The 20845-nt window shown below is 40.0% G+C and overlaps 1 protein-coding gene across 25 annotated transcripts in view; it reads right to left on the bottom strand.

Annotated features, from left to right (window-relative positions):
* The window catches only part of POC1A (POC1 centriolar protein A), an 88429-nt gene that overhangs the window by 64009 nt on the left and 3575 nt on the right, over positions 1–20845 (bottom strand). For all 25 annotated transcript variants that reach the window (XR_014958167.1, XR_014958171.1, XR_014958172.1 and 22 more), the window contains exons 5-9: positions 20158–20265; positions 18833–18948; positions 14445–14578; positions 6578–6646; positions 5239–5334 (exon numbers count right to left, since the gene is read on the bottom strand). Coding sequence is in view for 6 of the 25 variants with exons in the window: in XM_085590652.1 (XP_085446778.1) it covers positions 5239–5334; positions 6578–6646; positions 14445–14578; positions 18833–18948; positions 20158–20265 (523 nt within the window). In the remaining 19 variants the exon portion in view is untranslated. The remainder of the gene's footprint in view (positions 1–5238; positions 5335–6577; positions 6647–14444; positions 14579–18832; positions 18949–20157; positions 20266–20845) is intronic.

The following is a 20845-nucleotide window of genomic DNA, read 5'->3' as shown; positions in this document are numbered from 1 at the left end:
CATCCCATTGCAAAGAGCTGCAGCTCTATGCAATGAAACTGATTCCCAGGAAGGAATTTCACAGGAAGTAAAAAAAAAGGTATAACAGGATTCATAAGTATTAACAAATGCCAAAATTAGATACAGTTACCAATTTGGAAGCCAAAAGGTCAAAAAAAGAGGCACATCTGGCCTATGAGTAATTCAGAAGGAATTTGTTTACACAAGGACAAGCTGACAGGATGAACTGCTGCAGTCAGCACAAGACCATGGGCTGAGCACTGGAGGCACCCAAGGTCACCAAACAATCCCAACCAGCAAAGAAGAGAGGTGAAGTCAGCTCTGGACATTCAGTTATGGACTTCAGACAACTTTATGATCAGACCATGTTTTCTGGAATTTGCCTCCAATCCTATCTATTTTGGATAAATGGTCCTAATCCTAGGACTATTTTGGATAATTTACCATTGAAGAAATAAGCACAGTCCAAGGCCTGGAGAAAGCTCTAAACCCAGCAGCATCAAAAGAGTCTAAATGTCTGTCTTAGCTGAAAGACGTATTTGAAGAGTCACAGGCTACCTGTTTTAAAGTCCTTTCTGGTGAAATGCAGAAGCTCTTACCAAGCTTTCCTTTGTGAAGGTCAGCTATGCCTAGAAATTTGGTATCTTCACAACTGAGTGCCACTTAAATATCTTAGCTCTTATGGAGTTAAGACATTTGTGCTCCAGAATTTCAGACGAGCAGAAAGACTTTTTGGTAAGAGAATGTCAGAGGACAATTCCCACTTCTGGCCAATTTGCCCTATCAAGGGCTTACCTCTTTCTGAGTCTGTCTGAGGTACCTCAGCATAAGCAAGTTTTAAGGTATTTTTTGTTAAAAAGTTATATACAGAGGCTGAGGCTTAAATCTCCTCATAAGCCTCCTACTTTCCAAAATAACATTTTGCACAGTTAACATGCCTCCAGAAGGTTTACGTTTAAATCTGAGCAAAAAAAAAAAAAATCTATATCTCATATCTATATATCAATGCATATTTTCTCTTTTCCATAATATTTCATAAGTCTACCGACTTAGCTTATAGTACAATGCTTTTATTCACCATTTGCAGTGTTTAGATAAGCAAGCACACCCAAGCACTTTCTAACTGTCCATGTGACACCAACCATTCAGCATTTGCTGTGACACTTGACTATACACAGCCTTCCGGGAATTAGTAACAACAGTAGCAAATCTGTCCCATAATGAAACAAGTGTTCTTGCACACTCTTGTCAGCTGCAACCACACACTTAAAGCTTCCCCTGTACCTCTAAAAAAAAAGTCCACCACCAAACCCACAAAATAAAATACATTATCTACCTTCTCCTAATAAATCCTATGTTGAATGTTTTCATAACTCATCAGAACATGTGTTCACTAACACATCCCCTGATCTGATCCTACACACCTCTTCACCCAGACAGACCTAAATGCTTACCGTTACTGACAAGAGCTTGTACTTTTGAAATCACCTGCAAAATCCATTCCTCTCATTCCGACTTTCCTTTGATCCTCACCACTCAATATTGTAGCAAAAAGCATGAATTTACCCTTTAGATTCTAGACCAAAGCAAGCACACTCACAGGATCAAGGCACAGGACTGCAAGACTTCCTTTCTTCCCATCAGCTTCCCACTGCACACACCAGGAGTGCTTGCCCTGAACTTTGGGTTTCAAGGGGATTATGCAACACTTTAAAGCAACAATTATTAGCCTATAATTTAAAAGCAAGCATTTATTGCAGAGCTACTACTTTTAATCTAACACTTACAGTCTCACATCTATGCTAACATACTTAGAATTCACTTCTGACGGCTTTAGTTGTTTCTCACGCTTTCACATCTCTGCTTTCACACCAGCCATGACTGCAATTCTGCCCATGGTGTCCTTCTCTCTCATTTGCATTAGTCCTTGCACAGATCAGTTCTACTTCCAAAGGAAGCTGCATCTCCCAAGCCTCATAAGTTTACAGGAAACACAAGCAGGTGGGCAGAGCAACTTTTAAGTTTATGTCCATTGCTACAAACACGTCCAATAGCCTGATTCACACTGAACTTAAACCAACTGCCTGAGAAACCAAAATCTTCTAAAGGCTCCAGTCTCCCTCTGCCTAGGGAAGGGAAAATTGGTTTGGAGCAAGTTTGTTTTCAAGCTCACCAACCTTGACAATATTTCATGACTCTTATCCCACAGCTTATTTAGGATTGTTTTTTCTTCCTATTCAACTTGATGACAAACTAGTTTTGATGTCTGTATTCAGTTTTTCTTTCTTGCATGTTAGTCAGCCTCTCTCCATGAGAAACCAGATACTGTACTGAGTGGTTTTACACAGCCACTGTTTTCATTAATATCTGTGACTTCACAATCCTTAAGAAAAAAAATTACACAGCTACATAGCAGTATAAGCTCTCCTTGGAAAAATATTCTCATGGACTTAAGGGTGAAAACAGATTCAAGATGTGTCAATAATAGTGTTTATGTATTTTAGGGGTAGTAAAACTAAGTAATAACCTCTGTGCCTATTTTAAATGTAATTAGATCCTGAAATGTCTGCAAAATCTCAGGATTATTCAACAGGCAGAATCCTGGCACACTAACACAGTAGTAGAGAAAGGAGTAGGTTCACTTTTCATTGAAGGAAAAGGTGACCTTGGCATGAAATCAAGATCTGCAGGTGGCAGCTTCAAGTCTGAATTTGACAGAAAATAACCATCTCACCTACCCAAAAACTACCAAAATAAGCAATTCACTATTAAAAAAGCAAGTATTTGGCTCAAAACAAGAAAGAAATTAAAATACATTTAAGTCTTTAAATTTAAGTCTTGCAGTGAGTTGTAGAAGTGGTGGTACTCTTAAAGAGCCCAGCACAATCCATTTCTAAAGGATACAACACATGACATTCACTTAAAAGAGGAGACTGACATGACTGTCTAAGTTACTATGGAGCCAAAATCTTCATGCTCAGGTTATACTTAAAATAGAGAATGAAGCCATTTTCAGATATAAGTTTCTTTTTAACAGCAAAGAACATTTCAGATCAGTTTTAAATTTAATCTTAACCTAGGGTATTCAAATGTCTCAGAGGACATTATTTATTCTTCCCCTCCTAACTTTAGCAATTTTAACTGCCTTAATCCAAGGATATAGTACTGGCTATATTCTGCACCTCCCATGCTGCATGCCCAAGCCAAAGTTTGCACTTGGATGACTGTTTAAAAAGACTCCTTTGAAGTAATTTAGGACCCCAAATCAAAGTATCTTTCTGCTATATAATTGAGCATGGATTCAGTTCTTTCTCTGCAAATACAGACTACCTGGGCCAAACCAACATATTATACCTCAGAATATAGAATGCCTTGTTTCCTACAGGCTCAGAGCATCACTAGAGCAAACCCTGTCAGCCACCAGCACATGACACAGATTTGCCTGTCAGTGGCACACAAACAGCTGGTCCCAGCAGCATCTACTGGGTGTTTGGCCAGGTAAAGCCTCTTCCACAGGGGACCACTTGTGTTGGGAGGGACAGATGTTCAAGGTGGCTAGGCATTGTTCAAGGGATTTGCTCAGCAGTTCCCTTCAATGGACATCTTAAGAGGTTTTATAATGGAAAACTAAGTTTTAGAAGAGCTCAGCCATTTTCTTCTTTTTTTGTAAAGATTACTGGATAAAATACTCTGGCAATAACAGCAGCACAGAAGAAGGCAAATTTACCATCATTTCCCATTAGCTGATACTTTGGTTACATTTTTTAAGCCATTAAGCATGCTACAAACCAAAACTGTTATTTTTCTTCCAGAAAGGATATATTTCAGCCCAGTATTACACTATGCCATATTTTAAATTAAAGCTGATAGAGTTCAAGGCTAGACCAGTTCAATAGGCTAATAAACAAAGAGGTCATTGGACTGATAGTTTCATAGCCTTCATAACTTTAGAGTTAGAACAGGAGGGGAGGAAAAGGAAGAAGTCAGATTTAGCCAAAAGCAGGCAAGGATCAATAAAAACTTTCACCTCCTTCCTCATGTGACCGCTTCCCCCCATACTCTCCCACTAACCCTACACTAGCCAACCTCATGTTTTGTTTGCTGTCTTTACACAGCACTCCACATAAGGCATCAGGCTTAGAGCTGCAAACTCAAATCTTGTTCATCCCAAAACACCATGGCTATTCCAATAATTCCAGCAATGGACTGAAGCCATATTAAATAAAAACACCATTGTGCTTGAGAGATAACTTTAGTACTTCCGTAAAGATCTAAATTGATATGGTCAAAGACACTGCCACAGAGCAACAGACATTGCCTAGAAGACTGCCCTTCAGCTGAGGCATAAGTTTGCCCACTTATGCACAGACCCCTGGTTCACAGAAAGCCTTTCAGCTTACAGCTCATGCTGAACAAGATTAACCAGGACCAGCCATGGTAATGACATACAGCAGAATCCTATAAGTATACACAAATGTATCAAAAACATCCAAAGATTGACAAGACAAAATAAAGATTTTTAAATGAATCATACCATGTGCAAAAATTACAGCTTTTACAGGCAGCAGCTTTAAAGGGTCACTTTTGTAACAGCCAGCATCTGAAGCACTGATCTAAGTTCCACTCAGATCAGTGCATCACTGAATTGCTCAGCTGCTGAATTTATCCTCAGGTTCAGTCAGAACTCAGAGGTCTCAACACATGATTCAGGGAACAGATATGAACTAATGTCTCCAGGTATTCAGGAAAGAAGCTCCAGTACAATATGTCACCTATTTGTCATGTGTGACACCTACACACAGCAATTTTTTTTTTTTGTCTTTGCTGACTGTCAGTGAAAAGATATTGTGAATTCTATTTTCAGGACTGACACCAGCCTGAAGGAGTCATGTCAGCTAGCAAAGCCAACTTTAGTTGTAGCTTACATCTGCTTTTTTTGGTGAACTATAATTCCTGTCATTATGAACCACACATTCCTAAACAGTGGCTGTTACTAAAAAACACATCTATACATGCACTACGTTTATCTTCCTTTTAAGATCATTATATATAATTGCCCTATGAAGTAAGTACAGTTAAACAAAAACAAACAAGGTTAGTTAAAAACCAGGTGTCTTGTAGCTCAAATAAACAGCACAGAAAGATTATTCTACAGTTCAACCACCTGAGTCACACACTCCAAGGGTGCACCAAGGATATTGAAAAGGAAGTCTCCACAATTACTGGTTGCAGACCTACCACAGTGCCATGGGTCCCATCCACACTGCTGCTATATTTCTGGGGTTTCACTACATCACCATCATCAGCATCAAAGTTAGTCTTCCACACCATCACCTGCAGAAGAAAGTTAACTCCATTAAAATTTTCCATCTAAGTTTGCTTATAGGTCATTTTTTTCAACCCTTCAGAGAATAATCAGCAAATCCACAAGAAGTTTCCATAGAAGAGCTTTGCCATTGATTAAATTAAGGATGTTGTTTGTAAATATGCTACTAAATACAGACAGTTTGACTGAGTTCTCAATGGATAATTGACCCCTTTCAGCATTCTTTGGGTCAAGAACATCATTAAACTAGAATGTCCAAGAGAAGTTCAAAGCAACATGAAGAATACACCATTAAAACCACAAATATTTTAAAATACCATGTTCAGCATTTTAACATTTATCAGCCACACCCCAACTCAGTCACTCATTTATCATGAGACTCAGAGGAAAAGGAGAATTAGTACAAAGACCAGCATTACAGATCTTAAGCTGGTTTGTCAGCTGGACACCAAACTTAAATCCCACTTATAGGCCTCTGCTTTCTGTTACACAGTACTGATTTCAGAAAAGAGGCCACTTCAATACACCAAGAGGAAATCCATGGAGTGAACCCCTCAGTAGTGACTCTACAAGTCTAAAAAAGTTAAAGAGCAATCAATCAACAATTTCAGAGGTCTGAAAGACACCCAAGAATCCAGACAGCTCATTTGGTTATCAGAAGGAGCATTTATTCTTCATTTACAAATTTGCATCACTGCTTTGCATGAAATACAAGCATTTTTCTTTCACTGTTGCACAGTTAACCAATAAGGCCATTCCACTGTGCAGCAGGCAAAAAAAGTTATATTCTTAGTGACTAGACAAATCTGTCTTTTCACAACGGTGCTGTTAAAGATGAGCATTGCACCTGGTCCAACCTGGAGATTAAGATCAATGCAACACAGCTCTTTAAAGACTGATGATCCTTACTCAGCCCACTACTTTGGGTTGAAGTCTGTCTGTATCTTCAGCAGGGCAACTCACTGTGCTAAAATCAGGACATCTTTGCAGCACAGGCTCATGCAATGGGCCTGTTTGCAGTTTGGCAATTGAGTATGGGTTTCTTGGGCTACATGTTTTACATCACTAACCAAAAAAAATGGGTTTGACCTCCAGAGATGTTGTTAATAGAACATCAAGTTGCTTCAGCATGGTCCAGACATACTAGATAAAGGGTACACTTTTGCTTTCCCCATTGACAACAGAGAACAAAAAGCATCAGCTTTTAAGGAAATGTGAATCCAGATTATAACTCAGAAATTAATCAGGTACCTGTTCATCAGAACCTCCAGAAGCAAATAATTCTCCATCTCTTGAAAATGCTACACAGGTAGCTGGACCCTGCAAATTCATTTAAAAGACAGGTTTAAAACAATGAAAATGAAGTGTTACAACATTCCATTCATTACCACTTTACAAGGTATTTATCATTTGACATCAGCAATCTAAAGGCAAAAATTGAAAAGCTCTTACCTGTCAGGTAAGTGGGCCGTAATTAAGATGTTAAGCTTGCTGGCACTTACCATTTCCCACACTTTTGACCCCAGTTTAACACATTCACTTTTCAATATCCATGGCAGAGACAGAAACAAACCCATTTTTACATCACCAGGCTTTTTCTTATTCCCCTCAAACATTCCCTCCTAACTTTAGAATTAGAAATTTCTAAAACTCCTGTTCATTTATTAAAAGTGCTGAAAATATGAGGTTTTTGTATAGTAGGTTGGCTTAAACTGCATTTCTCTTAGTCTGATAGGAGAGATGCCAGAGTTAATGCATCCAGGATCACCTCTGCACAGCACTTGCATTTTGAAGAAGCCTCATGCTTAAAACACTCAGTTCTGAGAGCCTTTAAATGCTTCTGAGTGCTACAGCACACCTTTTACACCACACACCTATTTCAATGTGATTTCCACCTTCCAGCAAGAACACAGGAAGATGCACATGGCAGGCTGAGGCAGGAGCTCTGAGCTGCAGTTAAACACAGCAGAGGAATTGCTACGTGTGTTTGAGCCCAGACACAACAGACAAACTGTTCTGCTCAGAGTAAACAGCTGAGAACCCAGACCATGGAGTTTTATGTCAGCTGCTGAACACATTCCTCTGCAGACTGTTCAGCAGCATGGGCAGAGGTCAGAATGAGAACTTCCAGAGGCTGCCTATGGAGCTGACAGGCTGGGGAGGGTTGGGAGGAAACACTAAAAATAAATACCAAAAACAACCAGAAAAGCCACAACAACCACTAGAAATCTTCCCCACATGATCATTCACCTCCTGACAGAAGCAGTTACCATATTTCAAGTAAGATAATGTATCTCAGAAGGCAATTAAGGAGCTTCTCCTTACCCAGTTGGAAGGAGACACAATTCTGAGTCCACATCTTTCCAAAGGACATTGCATGAAAATCTTACACCCTTTTTCTTTGCCTTCTTTGTAAAAGTGAATTCAACATCACAAATCCTGAAGATAAACAAGAACCCCAAGATTGCATGTGAGATAAGCACCCAGCTCTCACTGCAACCTGAGCCCCAGAGTCCTGTGGGCTTCCAAAAGTGCCGGCACAAGGTTATGGCAGCAAAACCAGAGCCTTGCTGTGCTCAATCCCAATGTGAACAGTTTTAGCTTCCTTAAAACACATAAAGGTGTTTCCATATTATCATTTAACATGCAGTCATTTCAAAGTGTTTTGAGGCCTTCCCATAGCAACACCTCACTAGAGAGGATGTGCCAGGAATGATCCAGTAGCAGCAATTCCAAACCGCACGCGCAGTCGTTGGTGTGACTAAGCTCACTCACATGACACACCAATAACTAGGGGAGATATTTCAGACCAAAGACACTGCCATCAATCAGCTGAGACAAACTGTGCCTCTGCCTTTATTCCCACCCACCTACCCCAGTGTTCAGCTCTCTAATCACGTGTCAGGAATGGAGGCTCTAAAAAAAATGCAAGAGCAAAAGACAAGCAGTAAGAAAGTGCAGAAACAACCCCACAGCCAGAAAACTGCATGGGTGAATACTGATCCAAGATAACAGAGGTGAGCATACAGAAGCTGCTCTTGGACTATAATAAACTAGTCAGAGTTAGAAGGGCAGAAAAAAGTTTAAGACAAAGTGTTCAGGAACAAGCACAAGCAACGAATACTGGAAAGGAACTGTGTTTCCTAAAAATATTTTTATCAGTCTAAATATTTCAGTCTATTTAGACAAAATCTAGTACAACACAAATCACATTAAAACAGGCAATGAACTGACTCCAAAGTCATGGCATTCTGAAGGGAATAAAAGTTCAACAGAACATATTCTTCCCAAAATAGAAAATTATATCAAAGACTGAATGTGCCTTTATAAATTGAAAGAAAGGGAACAAACAAGTCTAGAGACGCAACATCCTCTACAGATTTGTTGACATAAGTGAAAAGTATTCCTGCTACATACACTCCAAGAACTCTTCCAAGATACAACAGGTTTGCTATAGCAACATACAAAAAACCAGTTTGCCAAATACCCTTGCAATTTAATATTGACACACCAAACAAAAATAAAAAGCTACACTTGCCAGTTATTAGACACAGTCTAACTTCCATTTATCCCAGGAAAGCACAGCAGAAATCCAACAGATTTCTGATGAAGACCTGGGTAACAGACATGAGACTGGAGAATGAAGAATTCAAACCTTTTTTAACTTATTGCTTGCATTAAAAGTATCAAACAGTAGCAGTTTCATTTTCTTCTACAGAAGTTGTAGAGAGAATTTTAAGCTTATTTCCCGCATAACTAGACCTTGTGGGATGCAGCAACCTTCTTCTACTGGATCTGTAGAAGGATCTCACTTTCTGTAGCAGGAATAAATGTCCCTCTATTAGTATTTCCTGGAGGTTCAGAATTTCCAGTCTGAACCCCCATGGCCCAAGGTGCTCCACACAAGGTGCTATCACAAATCCCCAAATTCCAGCAGCTTCTTGTCTCAGACTAGACAGCAAGCTGCAGGAAGAAGGGGTTGGGCAATGACATACACCAAGTCAGTGATAAGGAACATTTCTATTTAATCCTCAACTGGTCAACGTCAGGACTGTCAAGCTTTTGTGCATGTCTAGTACAGTTTGAAATTATAACAGCAACTTTAGTGATACTGGGAGAACTGCAGGAATTTTGAAGAAAATACAGAAGAAAGCAACAAGTCATCGACTGAAATTGCTGAGTGAGAAGAACATGACCACTAATCAACATTCAATTCATCTCCTCTAGTGAAAGAGTACCAGGCAACCTAGAGGGAAGTACCAGAGAATCTTGAAAAGGACAAATAGCTCAAACACTGAATGGAGCAAAGCAACCATAAAGCAAAAGGAAGCCATAGAGAAGGAATGATAACAGCATCAAGCCTCATTGTTTGCTGCAGCATTCCCAGTGAACACAACTCGGGCAAGGTCAGATATGCAAGGCATGGCAGCTGAAACACCAGGTGACAGTTCATTTCTAGCTGCTTTCATAGGTGAGAAAGGTGAGGCCCAGCAAGTTACATAATTTATGTGCAAAGATAGAGATTGCACCTTCTGCCTAGTTTCCCACTTCCTACAATGGAGGTTAGTGACTGCAAGGCCTTTATTGTCCTAGCATTTCACAGGATGATCAGCTTACATAGCTTACATAAAACATTATGTTTGGCCTTCAAATGACTTGAATGCATTAATCGCCAAGAGAGACAGGATCTGAAGCCAGGACACAGATTACACCACCAAGTGACTGGCAGGATGCTAATAGCATCAGTAACAACTGACACAAGGGTGACATAAGACAACAGGAATAGCATCCCTAAACACAAAGCTTTCAAGGGTAGAGCTAAAAATAGATGCCTCTGAAAGAAATACTTAAGAGAAAGTCCAAGAGTTTACTCTGGAGAAATATGACTGAAGCCCAGAGTAACACCTGCACACAGGCAGCAGATGAATGCGTACCATACATAAATAATGCATGGACAATCACAGAGAAATCCCTCTTGAACACCCTTTTCTTCTTTCAGAGCTGCTGGGCACAGAAGGCACAACACTTCAACAACAGCAGGGCCAACACCAACAGGCAAGTCAAGAGAGGCCAGACTTTCAGGCTTTAGCTAGGAACAGAGCTAACATTTCAGCTTCAGCATAACAGAAGAAAAAAGAGCCAGGTTGAAGAGGGTCCAGGAATAAACCAGAGAAGAGTAGTTTAATGATGCACTGTCTGCACTATGAAAGGAGAGGCAGTGTGGAAGGAAGTTGGAGAGACAAGTGGGGTCAAGGATGCTAGCAGATTTTTACTTTTTTTAAATTCAGTCCTGTGATAAACTAATGCATGGTAGAGAAAAGCCAGGTAAGAGAGCAAGGAAAATGCTAAGAGCTGGAATAAGGCAAATCTAGAGGATGCAAACAGTTGAATTAAAGGAGAGCTTCCTCTTCCACTGCTACAAAAGGAGATGTAAAAGTGGGAGCCAGTACATTTAGCTAAACTCTCCAGGAACAGACTAACTAGTGCAAAGAGAAACAGGAGACATAAGAGGAGACAAGGCCTGAGAAGCAAATCCAGCAGCAACCAGCACACTGGGATCCCAGCCCTGGCATCATCAGTTCTAGGCATAAAAGAACTAAGAATAAACAATAGAGCAGTCACTGCCACTGTTGACAGTGCTTTCAGCTGCTTCATGCATGGGAGAAGAGGGTAAGTCACATAGGAAAGGAAGAAGGGAAGAGAACCAAAAAGAAAAGCACAGGGAACAGAGATGGCAATGACAACACGAATGTTTTCAGGTGGAATACCTCTGACAAGATATCCCAAGGATTCTCAGTACACTGGGCTTTGAAAAATTCCTAAGCAAGACTGTCATGTTTGCATCCTCCTTCATCAGGGAGTAAGAGCTACAACTAACATAGGGAAAATTTATACTGGCATCTTACAGGTGAATCTTCAGCAGCTTTAACGCCTGAAAGTTTCGGTCTGTAAAAACACAAGGCAAGGACACAGAACTCACATTTCCTTTCAAGATTCTGAAATGCTACCCTAAAGTCAATTGCTTGTTGTTCGCATTTCTTTTTTTGTTTGATTTCTGTGTAGCCCAGAGATGCCCTCACACTCTTCAAAGAGGACAGGCCTGTACAGATGTTTAATGCTACCTAGACAGAACTGGAAGCTGACAGTAAAAGAGCACATTTGTTTCCTGTGCACCTGCTCAGGAGACCTCACTCATTAGTCAGTAAACAAAGCAGGGAGCATTGATGTTGCCAAGGTAGGTAGAATGTAGCTACTTCATAGTTCAAGTCAAGGCTCCTTGAAAAATTGTAACTTTGCATTTTCTGTCTTCCTATTTAAGAACATAACCATGAGATGTTTTCTAAATATTTACTGAAAACTTCCATTCCACTGAGGAAGTCAGTCTGGAAATGCTCTAATTAAACCACTCCAAAGGGCAGACAAGTACCATGTACATACCTGCTCTCCTCTAGAAACTCTCTGGGGGTGGCTTAGAGGCCTCAAAACATTCTGTTCTTCAACAATGATTCAGTACTAGAGGTGGATTTACATACCAAGCCAGTGTCTCATCTGTATGGAATTAGATAAGAGCACTTCACAGCTTGAAACACTCCAGAACCAAAATATGCAGCACAATACAGAATATTTTGCAGCTGCAAGATGTCAGCTCCAAGCTCCAAACTTCTGTCTCTAATGAGCATTCTGCTACAAGGGGCCAGCTACATTTCAATTAAAGACAGCAATGTAAACTTGGCCAGCCTCCCCACGTAAACTACAGCAAACCAGCTGCTAACAAATTTCTGGCACTCCAGTAGTTGCGTCAAAGTATGTCTAAAGGACCTTAGGGTTTTTTTCCCTTCAAGGGTCCACTTGCATGCAGCCTTCCCAGAACAATGTAACAGCTGTCAAAGTAGGAACAAAGTGTCAACCAGAACATTCAACCTCAAAAAGTCACAACTCAGGAACATCTTCAGAACAGGCTGCCCATCTGGTGACTAACCTACAGCACTCACTTATAAAAAGGCAAATCAATTTAGTAACTAAAAGTCCACACCACTTTGGATTTAGCCACTTAGGGATACTGGCACAAGTCACAGTAATAACAGAGGGGACAAAAAAGTCCCTGGTTATTAAGTAACCTGGATTTATCTATGAGTAGAACTAGCTGGAGAAGCAGCCCTGGCACAGCATGTAGCCACTGACAGAGGCTTACTGGGAACCAAGCACAGGTTGGCATATGCTTTTAGTGGTAAAGCAAGGTATCTGTTCAATCAGGAAGTAAAAGAACCAACCCACAACAATACAGCCCATGCCAGACAGGGAATGCCAGGCAGGACTGTGCCAGGACTGGTTCCACAGTGCAGTACCCTTAAAGGCAACCAGAAAGTTCTACTAACCACTTCAATACTTGCACTTGTTTCCAAACTGAAGAAGCTGTAAATGCCACAACAGCAGCTACTCTTCAGCTGTGCCAAAGGCAAAGCTTTTCCAATGCCAGTTAAGATGCCCAGGAGAAAGAGGCAGACACTGTTTTACTGATCTGAAGCAGCAGGGAGGAAAAACAGGGAGCTTTAATTTTACTTTTGAATAGATGATCCACAAACTGTTCTTTTAAAGCCTCGAGTAAGTACAACATTAGCCTAAAGGGACTTTCTATTGCTCATTCTGAAGACCTCCATCACCATAATCAGTTTTGGACTCTCATTCAATGCTAAACTCTGGGTTTTTTTTTGTGCTACTGCAGTCAGTGAGGCACAGCCAGCAGCTCAAATGGAAGAAAATGGAAAGCAGGTTCAGCCTCCTGCTGAACCATAACCAGGCACATCCCTTCCTGAGGGAAGGGGGTGAAGTGTAAAGATTTTCCGCTCTTCCAACACTTAGCATTTTCCAGGAAGCTTCTTTCCAGGAACTCATTTGGCAGATTAACACAACAGACAAATATGAAAACAAGATTATGGCAACATAAGATTTGAAGCCTCCATCTGATAGGAGTAGCCACTTAGTCCAGTCATCCAATAACAGTTTTATACAGCAAAGGCTGACAGGATAACCAGCATTTGTTATCTCCTCCCCATTCTTTTAACAGCTGAACCCTTTGGTCAATTTTAATCAAAGCTCTACTTCATGAAGGATTTAAGTATAAGGTTTTCCTATTTTTTCCATTAATTTTACAAAAAAAAAAAAAAGAAAATTTTATTAATATATAGGAAAAGAGAAGTTACAGAAGAAACTTGATCTTTTTGACATCCAACAAGGCAGTCACTAAACAAAGCCACAAGAAGACAGAATTATCACATATACAGCTTACACAGATACCATTATTGCCCACAACAATCCCCATCATCTCCAAGAAGCTTCAGGCTGTGGTTTTCCCCTGACAGTTTTTATGCTTTAAAACTCAGCCTCCACTTTAAAAGAGACACAAGCAGGTTAAGAATTTCTGTTCTCTTTGTCCCTTTAGAAAGGGATCCCTTAAGGCAGTCCTGCTTTTTCACACCCCAGTCTACATGGACAATGAAATGAGTCCATTTATTTTAATTTAAGATTTAGAAAGAGAGCTACAAGCATTCATAAAATTAACCTTACAAGCAACAAATCCAGCAGCATAATACGAATAGGCCAATCAGTTAAACTTAACCAACCAGCACCATTTTTCACCTTCAATTGTATGATTCAGTCCGTTAACAAGATGTTCCCAAATCAAGTCCCAAAATAGATATCCTCTATTTTACTGCTGCTCTTCTTGAGTCTCCTGCAAGGTGAACAGCATTTATCTTCAAAACATCTATGTCAGGGGGCCAAGTGTTATTTGAAGCTCTCTAGAGAGGGAGGGAGACAGAGCTGCACTAGAGAGTAGCTGACAGGGTCAGTCAGAGTCAAGGGTCCTGCTCTGACTGCCTTCTGCCAATCCTCAATACTGGAGCTCACTTTTAGTCTTGCTTTCTCATTCTCTCCATTCCTGCCTTACCTCCTTCCCTTCAAAACAGTGATGATCTCAGAAATTATTAGCATTATAATAATAATTTTACACAAGGAAGCTTTCAAACAATTTCTGGTCATGAAGAATGAAAGTCTCAAGCATGCATTTGCTCAGTTTATTATGAGTCTGTACATTACTGTAAAAAAGGCTTTGCCTCACCTGGTGACCATGCAGAGTATAGAGAAGTCTTCCTTCTAACAAGTCCAGAATCTTAAGAGTTGAATCACTGGAAGCAGTAACCAGATAGTTTCCAGAGGGATGAAAGGAAAGACTGTTGACCACAGAGCTGTGCACTAAAGATGGGAAAAAATGTATAATAGTCACCAAGAACAGTTTACATAAGCCCAAGGCAAAAGAATAAAATAAAGCACAAGCACATTGCAATTTTCTGTTATAAAATTTAACAGGAAAATTATCATGGGGGAAACATTCCACAAAAGCTCTTCAAAGCACTGGAGAACAATAACAGTAACTCAGTTCTTGTAAAAATAGGCACTACTTTACTGAAAGGAAAAAGGAAGCTTTGCCAATTATTCTGGGAGATTTAATGCTACAAAAGCTTCCAGTATAGCCCCAAAATGTACTGTATGTGCAAGTGAAGTACAGGATTCTGTGAGAGTGCTGGACATTGATGTACTTTACTACTGTTGAGGTGCTGGTCTCGCTCTCAAGTCATTCTAGATTAAAATCTGTATTTTAGGACACTGAAGATTGAAATTACAATGGAAGACATTTGGAGTTGACACTGCACAACATCTTTTGGTTTATTATCTGACTTTAGCCAAGACTGGGGTTAAGAGAAACTAGGAAATAAGAGCAACTTGAAAATGGTTCAGTATAAGCATTATTTCCTCAGACATCCTATTTGTCTCACCAAAAATTTAAAACAAATACAAATAGACAAACCATAAAAAGTGTGAAGTTGCAATAAAGCCATTTTTCCTGCATGAAGATGAAGCCAAAGATTTATTCTGCAAAAAGCTAAAGAAAATGTTCTAAGAAAAGTCAAACTTCACTGAAGTTCTGTGTAACATTAAACATCTAATATATGACTTTTTTCCCTCCCCAAACTTTTATAAAACAGGCTATTGAGCATATTTATTTATGAGAACACGCAGTACTTCACATATGCCCAGCTTCCTGAGCGTATGTGACATTACAGAATATTAATATGCCTGAGGAGGGATTTAACCATCCAATTATTCTTAATTATACTATATGCCCTCCAAATGTTCTGGTATCTCAAGTCTACTACTTCTGATACATCACACCCAACTAAATTTATGTTGTGTTGAGGGTCTACTGTGCATTTGAATCCACACTGCATGTTAAGAAACCCCTTAAAACACCATTTGAAGTACATTAGAAGCAAATATTTTTTGCATGCATGGATTTGAAGCAGATAGCTGAAATAACCTTGTTCAACTGCAAAACAGAATGCCTCTACTTTTGAAATTCTTGGAACAATAAATACCTCAGCTGAGTTCTGAAAACAACTCCTCTTGACCCAGACTGTTAAAAAACAGAAGAAAATCCTAACACAGGTAACATCTAAACTGTTATTCTTGTTGGTGATTACTGTCCCTGTCACACAGCTCGATCTTCTTCTACCCCCAACCCTGTATCATGCTACCTATTAAAGGAGAAAAAGGTCTGTGTGGAGTTTTTTCTCATGAAACTGTGATAAATACCTTTTTCCCTTGAAAATCATATTCTGAGTGATTTGTAGTATTCCTCACCCCCTTAATATCTGTATTCAGATAAATGTAAATGTATTTGTCAACTAAGGAAAGTCCTGAAAGGAATCACATCAGAAATAGACAAGGTAAGTAAGTAATGTATCGCATCTTCCAAGGTCCAGAATAAAGTATTTCCAGCTTCACAAGAAAAAGCTCTCCATAATGGAAAAAAGTCACACAGACTGTGGCTGCATAAGCAGTCACAGCTGCTTTGCCCAAGGAGCTAGTGACTCTTGTAAACTCAGAGAAAAGTTCATCTCTACTGTCAAAGCAGCTCATACCTCCCACAAGACCATTCATAACACCTCTCCAAAAAAAGTGCCAACACATCCTGCCACCTCACTTGGCTTCATGTTGTAAACAAGAAATCTAGTGCAGCACAAGGTGGCATCTCCCAGTGACTTGTTGCTACAAGCCCACCCTTCTGCCAGCCAAGCCCTAGCAAAATAGGAGTCTCTTAGGGGCCTAATAATGGGGGTTAACATCTAAAATTGAGTCCTCCCAGCCTGCACAAAACTGTCCCAAGCCCCACAGCACTTTTTATGTAATGCAACCCTTAGTAATCACCAGGAAGAAGATAAATTAGGATGAATTTGAAACAGACACAGTCTCTACTGAACAGATAACCACCATCAGCCCCATCCAAACTGGATAGAAGTACCAATTATTCTTTTTAAACAGGAATAAAAACCAGGTCAGAGCTGTTTCCATAGACCTGCTACAGAGGTGTCCCACACACAGCTTTGGACAGGGAAAAAATGTCAGGCAATAAACATTGGCCATTTTTGTAGGGGCTGTACAAAATCTGCTGTACAAAAGAGTCACTGCCAAGCAGAGAACCAAATAAAGCATCTGTGTGTTCTCCTGTACAGTAAACGTGACCAGAGCATACTTTGCTTGGCTCAAAGAAAAACACACCATACAAAAGGTTTTGCAGCTTGCTCTCTACTTCCAAGTTTCATTTACAAATGTCACAGTCAGAACAAGTGTTGGCAACAAGAGCAACACTGCTAAAAGACTAATCAGTGCTGGAAACCAGCCCAACCTTAAGACGCAAGAGCCCGAGGCAGGGCTACTCATCTGTTAACTCCTCCTGCAACTCCATGTTTAAAATGGATTCCCTGGAAATCAGGCAGCATCAGCACATTCTGAAGGCACAGATGCCATCTAGTGGGACAGGACTGGCAGCCTCACAGGGGAGTTACAAAACTAAATCAGATTTTGCCAAAAGGATGTATGTAAAAATCCTCAGAAGGGAAGAACTTATAAACATCTCCAGAACATGTTACAAACACATCAGTTTGTGGCCACAGGTGCATGAAGTGACTGCAAAAAACCACCATTACAATTTAAGGTTTCTTCAGCTATTATTGTTATTTTTAGTTAAAGGTTTAATACACAGGGTTTACACAGTAGCTGTTAAAAATAACACTCACTCCAGGAAAATGCTCACTTCAATAACAAGGGTGTCACACTAAAATGCCATTCAGTAAGGGTGGGATACCAGGGAAATATGTCATTCCAATACAAAAAATAGACCTGGCAGCCAAGCCTCACATTAGATTTGAACAATTTAATAGCAGTAAGTGGAAAGGAGGAAGAGACAACTTTTGAGCCAAGTAATACTGTGGCTGGAAACATGCACTGCAGATCTTGCCACCATTGAAAAGCTGATAAAGCAGGTTAAAGGACAACCTGACACTGCCCAAGTATTTAAAAACACTACTGATTTTAGCAACAAGATTTCAGGAAGGCGTTCCCGAGTTTTGATATGGGCCACAAGTTAACAATACTTATTACACAAATTGCACGCTCAATACTGATGAATTGGAACAAAAGTCATAAAAAACTTTGATTTCTATTAGATTTTGTTAACTATCAGAGAGCTGGGAGTGACTGGGATCCAGAAGAATGACTGAAGCTGTGAGGCTATCACAGCAGGAGTGCACAAAAGCTGATGTTGAGGGCAGAAAGAACACACCAAGCTGCAGCCCCATGTCTCTGATCTGCTTTACAAGCACATCAGAAGCAGTTCCTCAGGGAAAGTTAGCAAAATTGAGTTTAACAATCTATCAAGACTGGAAACAGTGCTGGAGAATGTATTCATTTTAAAATATCACAGCAGCCTTAAAAACTGTTATTAGCAACAAAAAGCCCCATTTTGGCTAAAGAAACTAATGCACAGAATAGGTCAATCAATCTCACAGAAGCTGGCAGGGATGGGAAAGCACCCTTCTCCTATCCAGATCTACCAAACAGCAGCACTAATCAGTGGGACAAGAACATGTAATGGGAAGAGATGCCATTTGGCATCATCAAAGCTAATTATGGAAGCTGAAAAACAGAGTCTGGAAAAGGTACCATAAACATGGATCATAGTATAGAATTGCAATTGATTGATTTTGATTTTCCTTTTTTGTTAACTTTTCCTTATTTTCACATTAAAGAATCTAACATTTTGAATTGCTGGAATACAATTCTGACTCCTCCTATAGGCTTATTCAGAGGCAAATGCCACAGCTTTTTTACTGTAGACCACCTACTCAGGAACAGTGAATGTGAGCCAAATGGCATCACAGGTAAGACCCATGCCCACCTGCAACATGGGACAGCTTCAGAATTAGCTCTGGAGCTAAACACAAAGCAAAGCAGGACATCTGGTGAAGAAAGGCTCCCGCTAGCAGGCCTAAACCAGTGCCATTTTGGAAAAGCAGCAGCTGATGGAAAAACAATCCTTGTGGACTTGCTCCTCAGAGCAATTTGCATCAATACACAGAAAAGCTGAACTTTTGTAAGCTCTTGACTTGCCTTGGTAATGCTGAAGCAGTCTGTTCATCCTGACATCCCACAGCTTCACCGTGTTGTCCGTACTGCCCGCAGCAATGCAGTGACCACTGGGATGGAATTCCACGTGGTTCACAAACCTGCCAATGGCAACCAGACCCAACTGCTTACCTGCAACTCCTGCTGAAGATCAAAAGCCTTTACAACAAGGGAAGCTAAATCATGACTCACTGAATGTTAAAGAAAGGATGAGATAACCTGAAAATTTATTTTGCTGAATTCCTCTTGAGACCTTGCTTCTAACCCCAGCCAGACTGCAGGCTCCCACCTAAGCACACCTTCAGGAGTTCACATTACAGGTGTAGGAGCTGTAGACGCAAACCTCCCGAAATCTGATGGATCCAACTGTCACAACAACATTTTCAAGTCTTCATTTAATGTTTGCATAATATGTCTTCTATTAAATTATTTGCAGAGTGATGTGTACAAGACTGAACAGAGACTTTTCTTCTGTTAATGAAATTTAAGATGTGACTTTGTGCCTGAAATCATATGTTGCCACTTGGAAAATAGCAAGGCTGAGGGCAAATTTCTTTCTGGACCTGAATCCAATCAATTTTTAGTTTGAATACATAAGTACAAGAAAAGCTTCAGACCCTTCAGGGAAAGATACCTTGTAACTATGCACCAAACAAACTGGATAAATTTAATTATCTTTTGAGTATTGTTGTAGCAAGTACTGAAAAAGTTGAGATATTTGAATAGGCTGTGGACAAGACACATACTTAAGAGCACTGAAAAAAGTAATGTCTGAATTTGTCTTATTACCATTGTATATTACCTAGAAAGAACATCATATTGCACTAGAAATTCAGTGCAGCAATTAACTAGGTAGACTCCAGTCTCAGTTCTCTGAGGACTTGTTTTATGTTTCTGGGTAAATTATCTTTTGCTGTGGCTCAACATTCCAAATTAAACAGCTATTCTTCTGAATGCAAAGTGGGGGTTTTGAATAACTTAATTATTTAAAAACTTGAAGATGAATCAAAGCATCCAAGTGCCATTCTGTCAGTAGACTTTTGCACTTTTGATTTACATCAACTCAGAGCAAAATAAAAGAAGAAATATGGAATTTAAGCATCTCAAAAAATAAACAAGCACAAACAAACTGAGGCTTAATGTGCTGGAGCAGTCAAAGGGGCAATTCTGGACTGGGATCTCACACTGGCTACTTTTGTAAGAGGTGCTAATGTTTTTTTAAGCAGTTTTATAATTTCCAGGACAGGGACCCCTGAATCTCACAAACCCAGTGTAGAACCCCACATCAGACATTACCACCAGGTACTTACCCTCCATGCTCACAGAAGGAGTGGATACATTCTCTGCTGTTTTTGTCCCACAGCTTGACAGTTTTATCATCACTGGATGACACTATCAATCGTCCATCAGGAGAGAATCTAAGGCAAGAGTTACAGCAATTAAGAAAAGCCCTCAAATGAAAGGAGTACAGGGTCGGCTGAATTTGGCCAGGTGTCAAAGTATGTTGGTAAACACACCTAGCTTTTCAAGAAGTCACAGAGGCATCAGTGAGACTCAAAATCCAATTGCTAAGTTGAGGGAAAAGAAAGCAAGCCCTAAGTACTCAAACTACCCCTAACTCGGCAAGCATATAAAATAACCCTGAGGAAAATCCTGAGTTTAACTTAAGATCTTGTGTCTTACTTGTTTCAATTCAAGCCTATCTCAAGTCGTTTCTCTGCCCCGATTCAAAACAATTCCTGCCTTTGCCACAAGAGTTCAGAGCAATACAGTCACAAGAAAACAGATGCAGCAGAGACTTCAGTATTTAAGTGCCTTAGGAGAATATATTAAGTTCCCATCTCAAAAATAACATATACATGACAGATCCAGATCTCTCTTCACAGGAATACACATTACAGAATCAGGACCTGAGTCCCTAACTACAGATCATCAGACATACTGGAAAACATCCTTTCTGCTCTTCTATGAACATCCATAGTGCTACCAGCCACTGCC

This window comes from Lonchura striata, chromosome 12 (assembly GCF_050655825.1).
Source record: "Lonchura striata isolate lonStrDom1 chromosome 12, ASM5065582v1, whole genome shotgun sequence".
NCBI classification, from domain to species: domain Eukaryota; kingdom Metazoa; phylum Chordata; class Aves; order Passeriformes; family Estrildidae; genus Lonchura; species Lonchura striata.
This window is presented reverse-complemented; position numbering and strand designations above follow the sequence as displayed.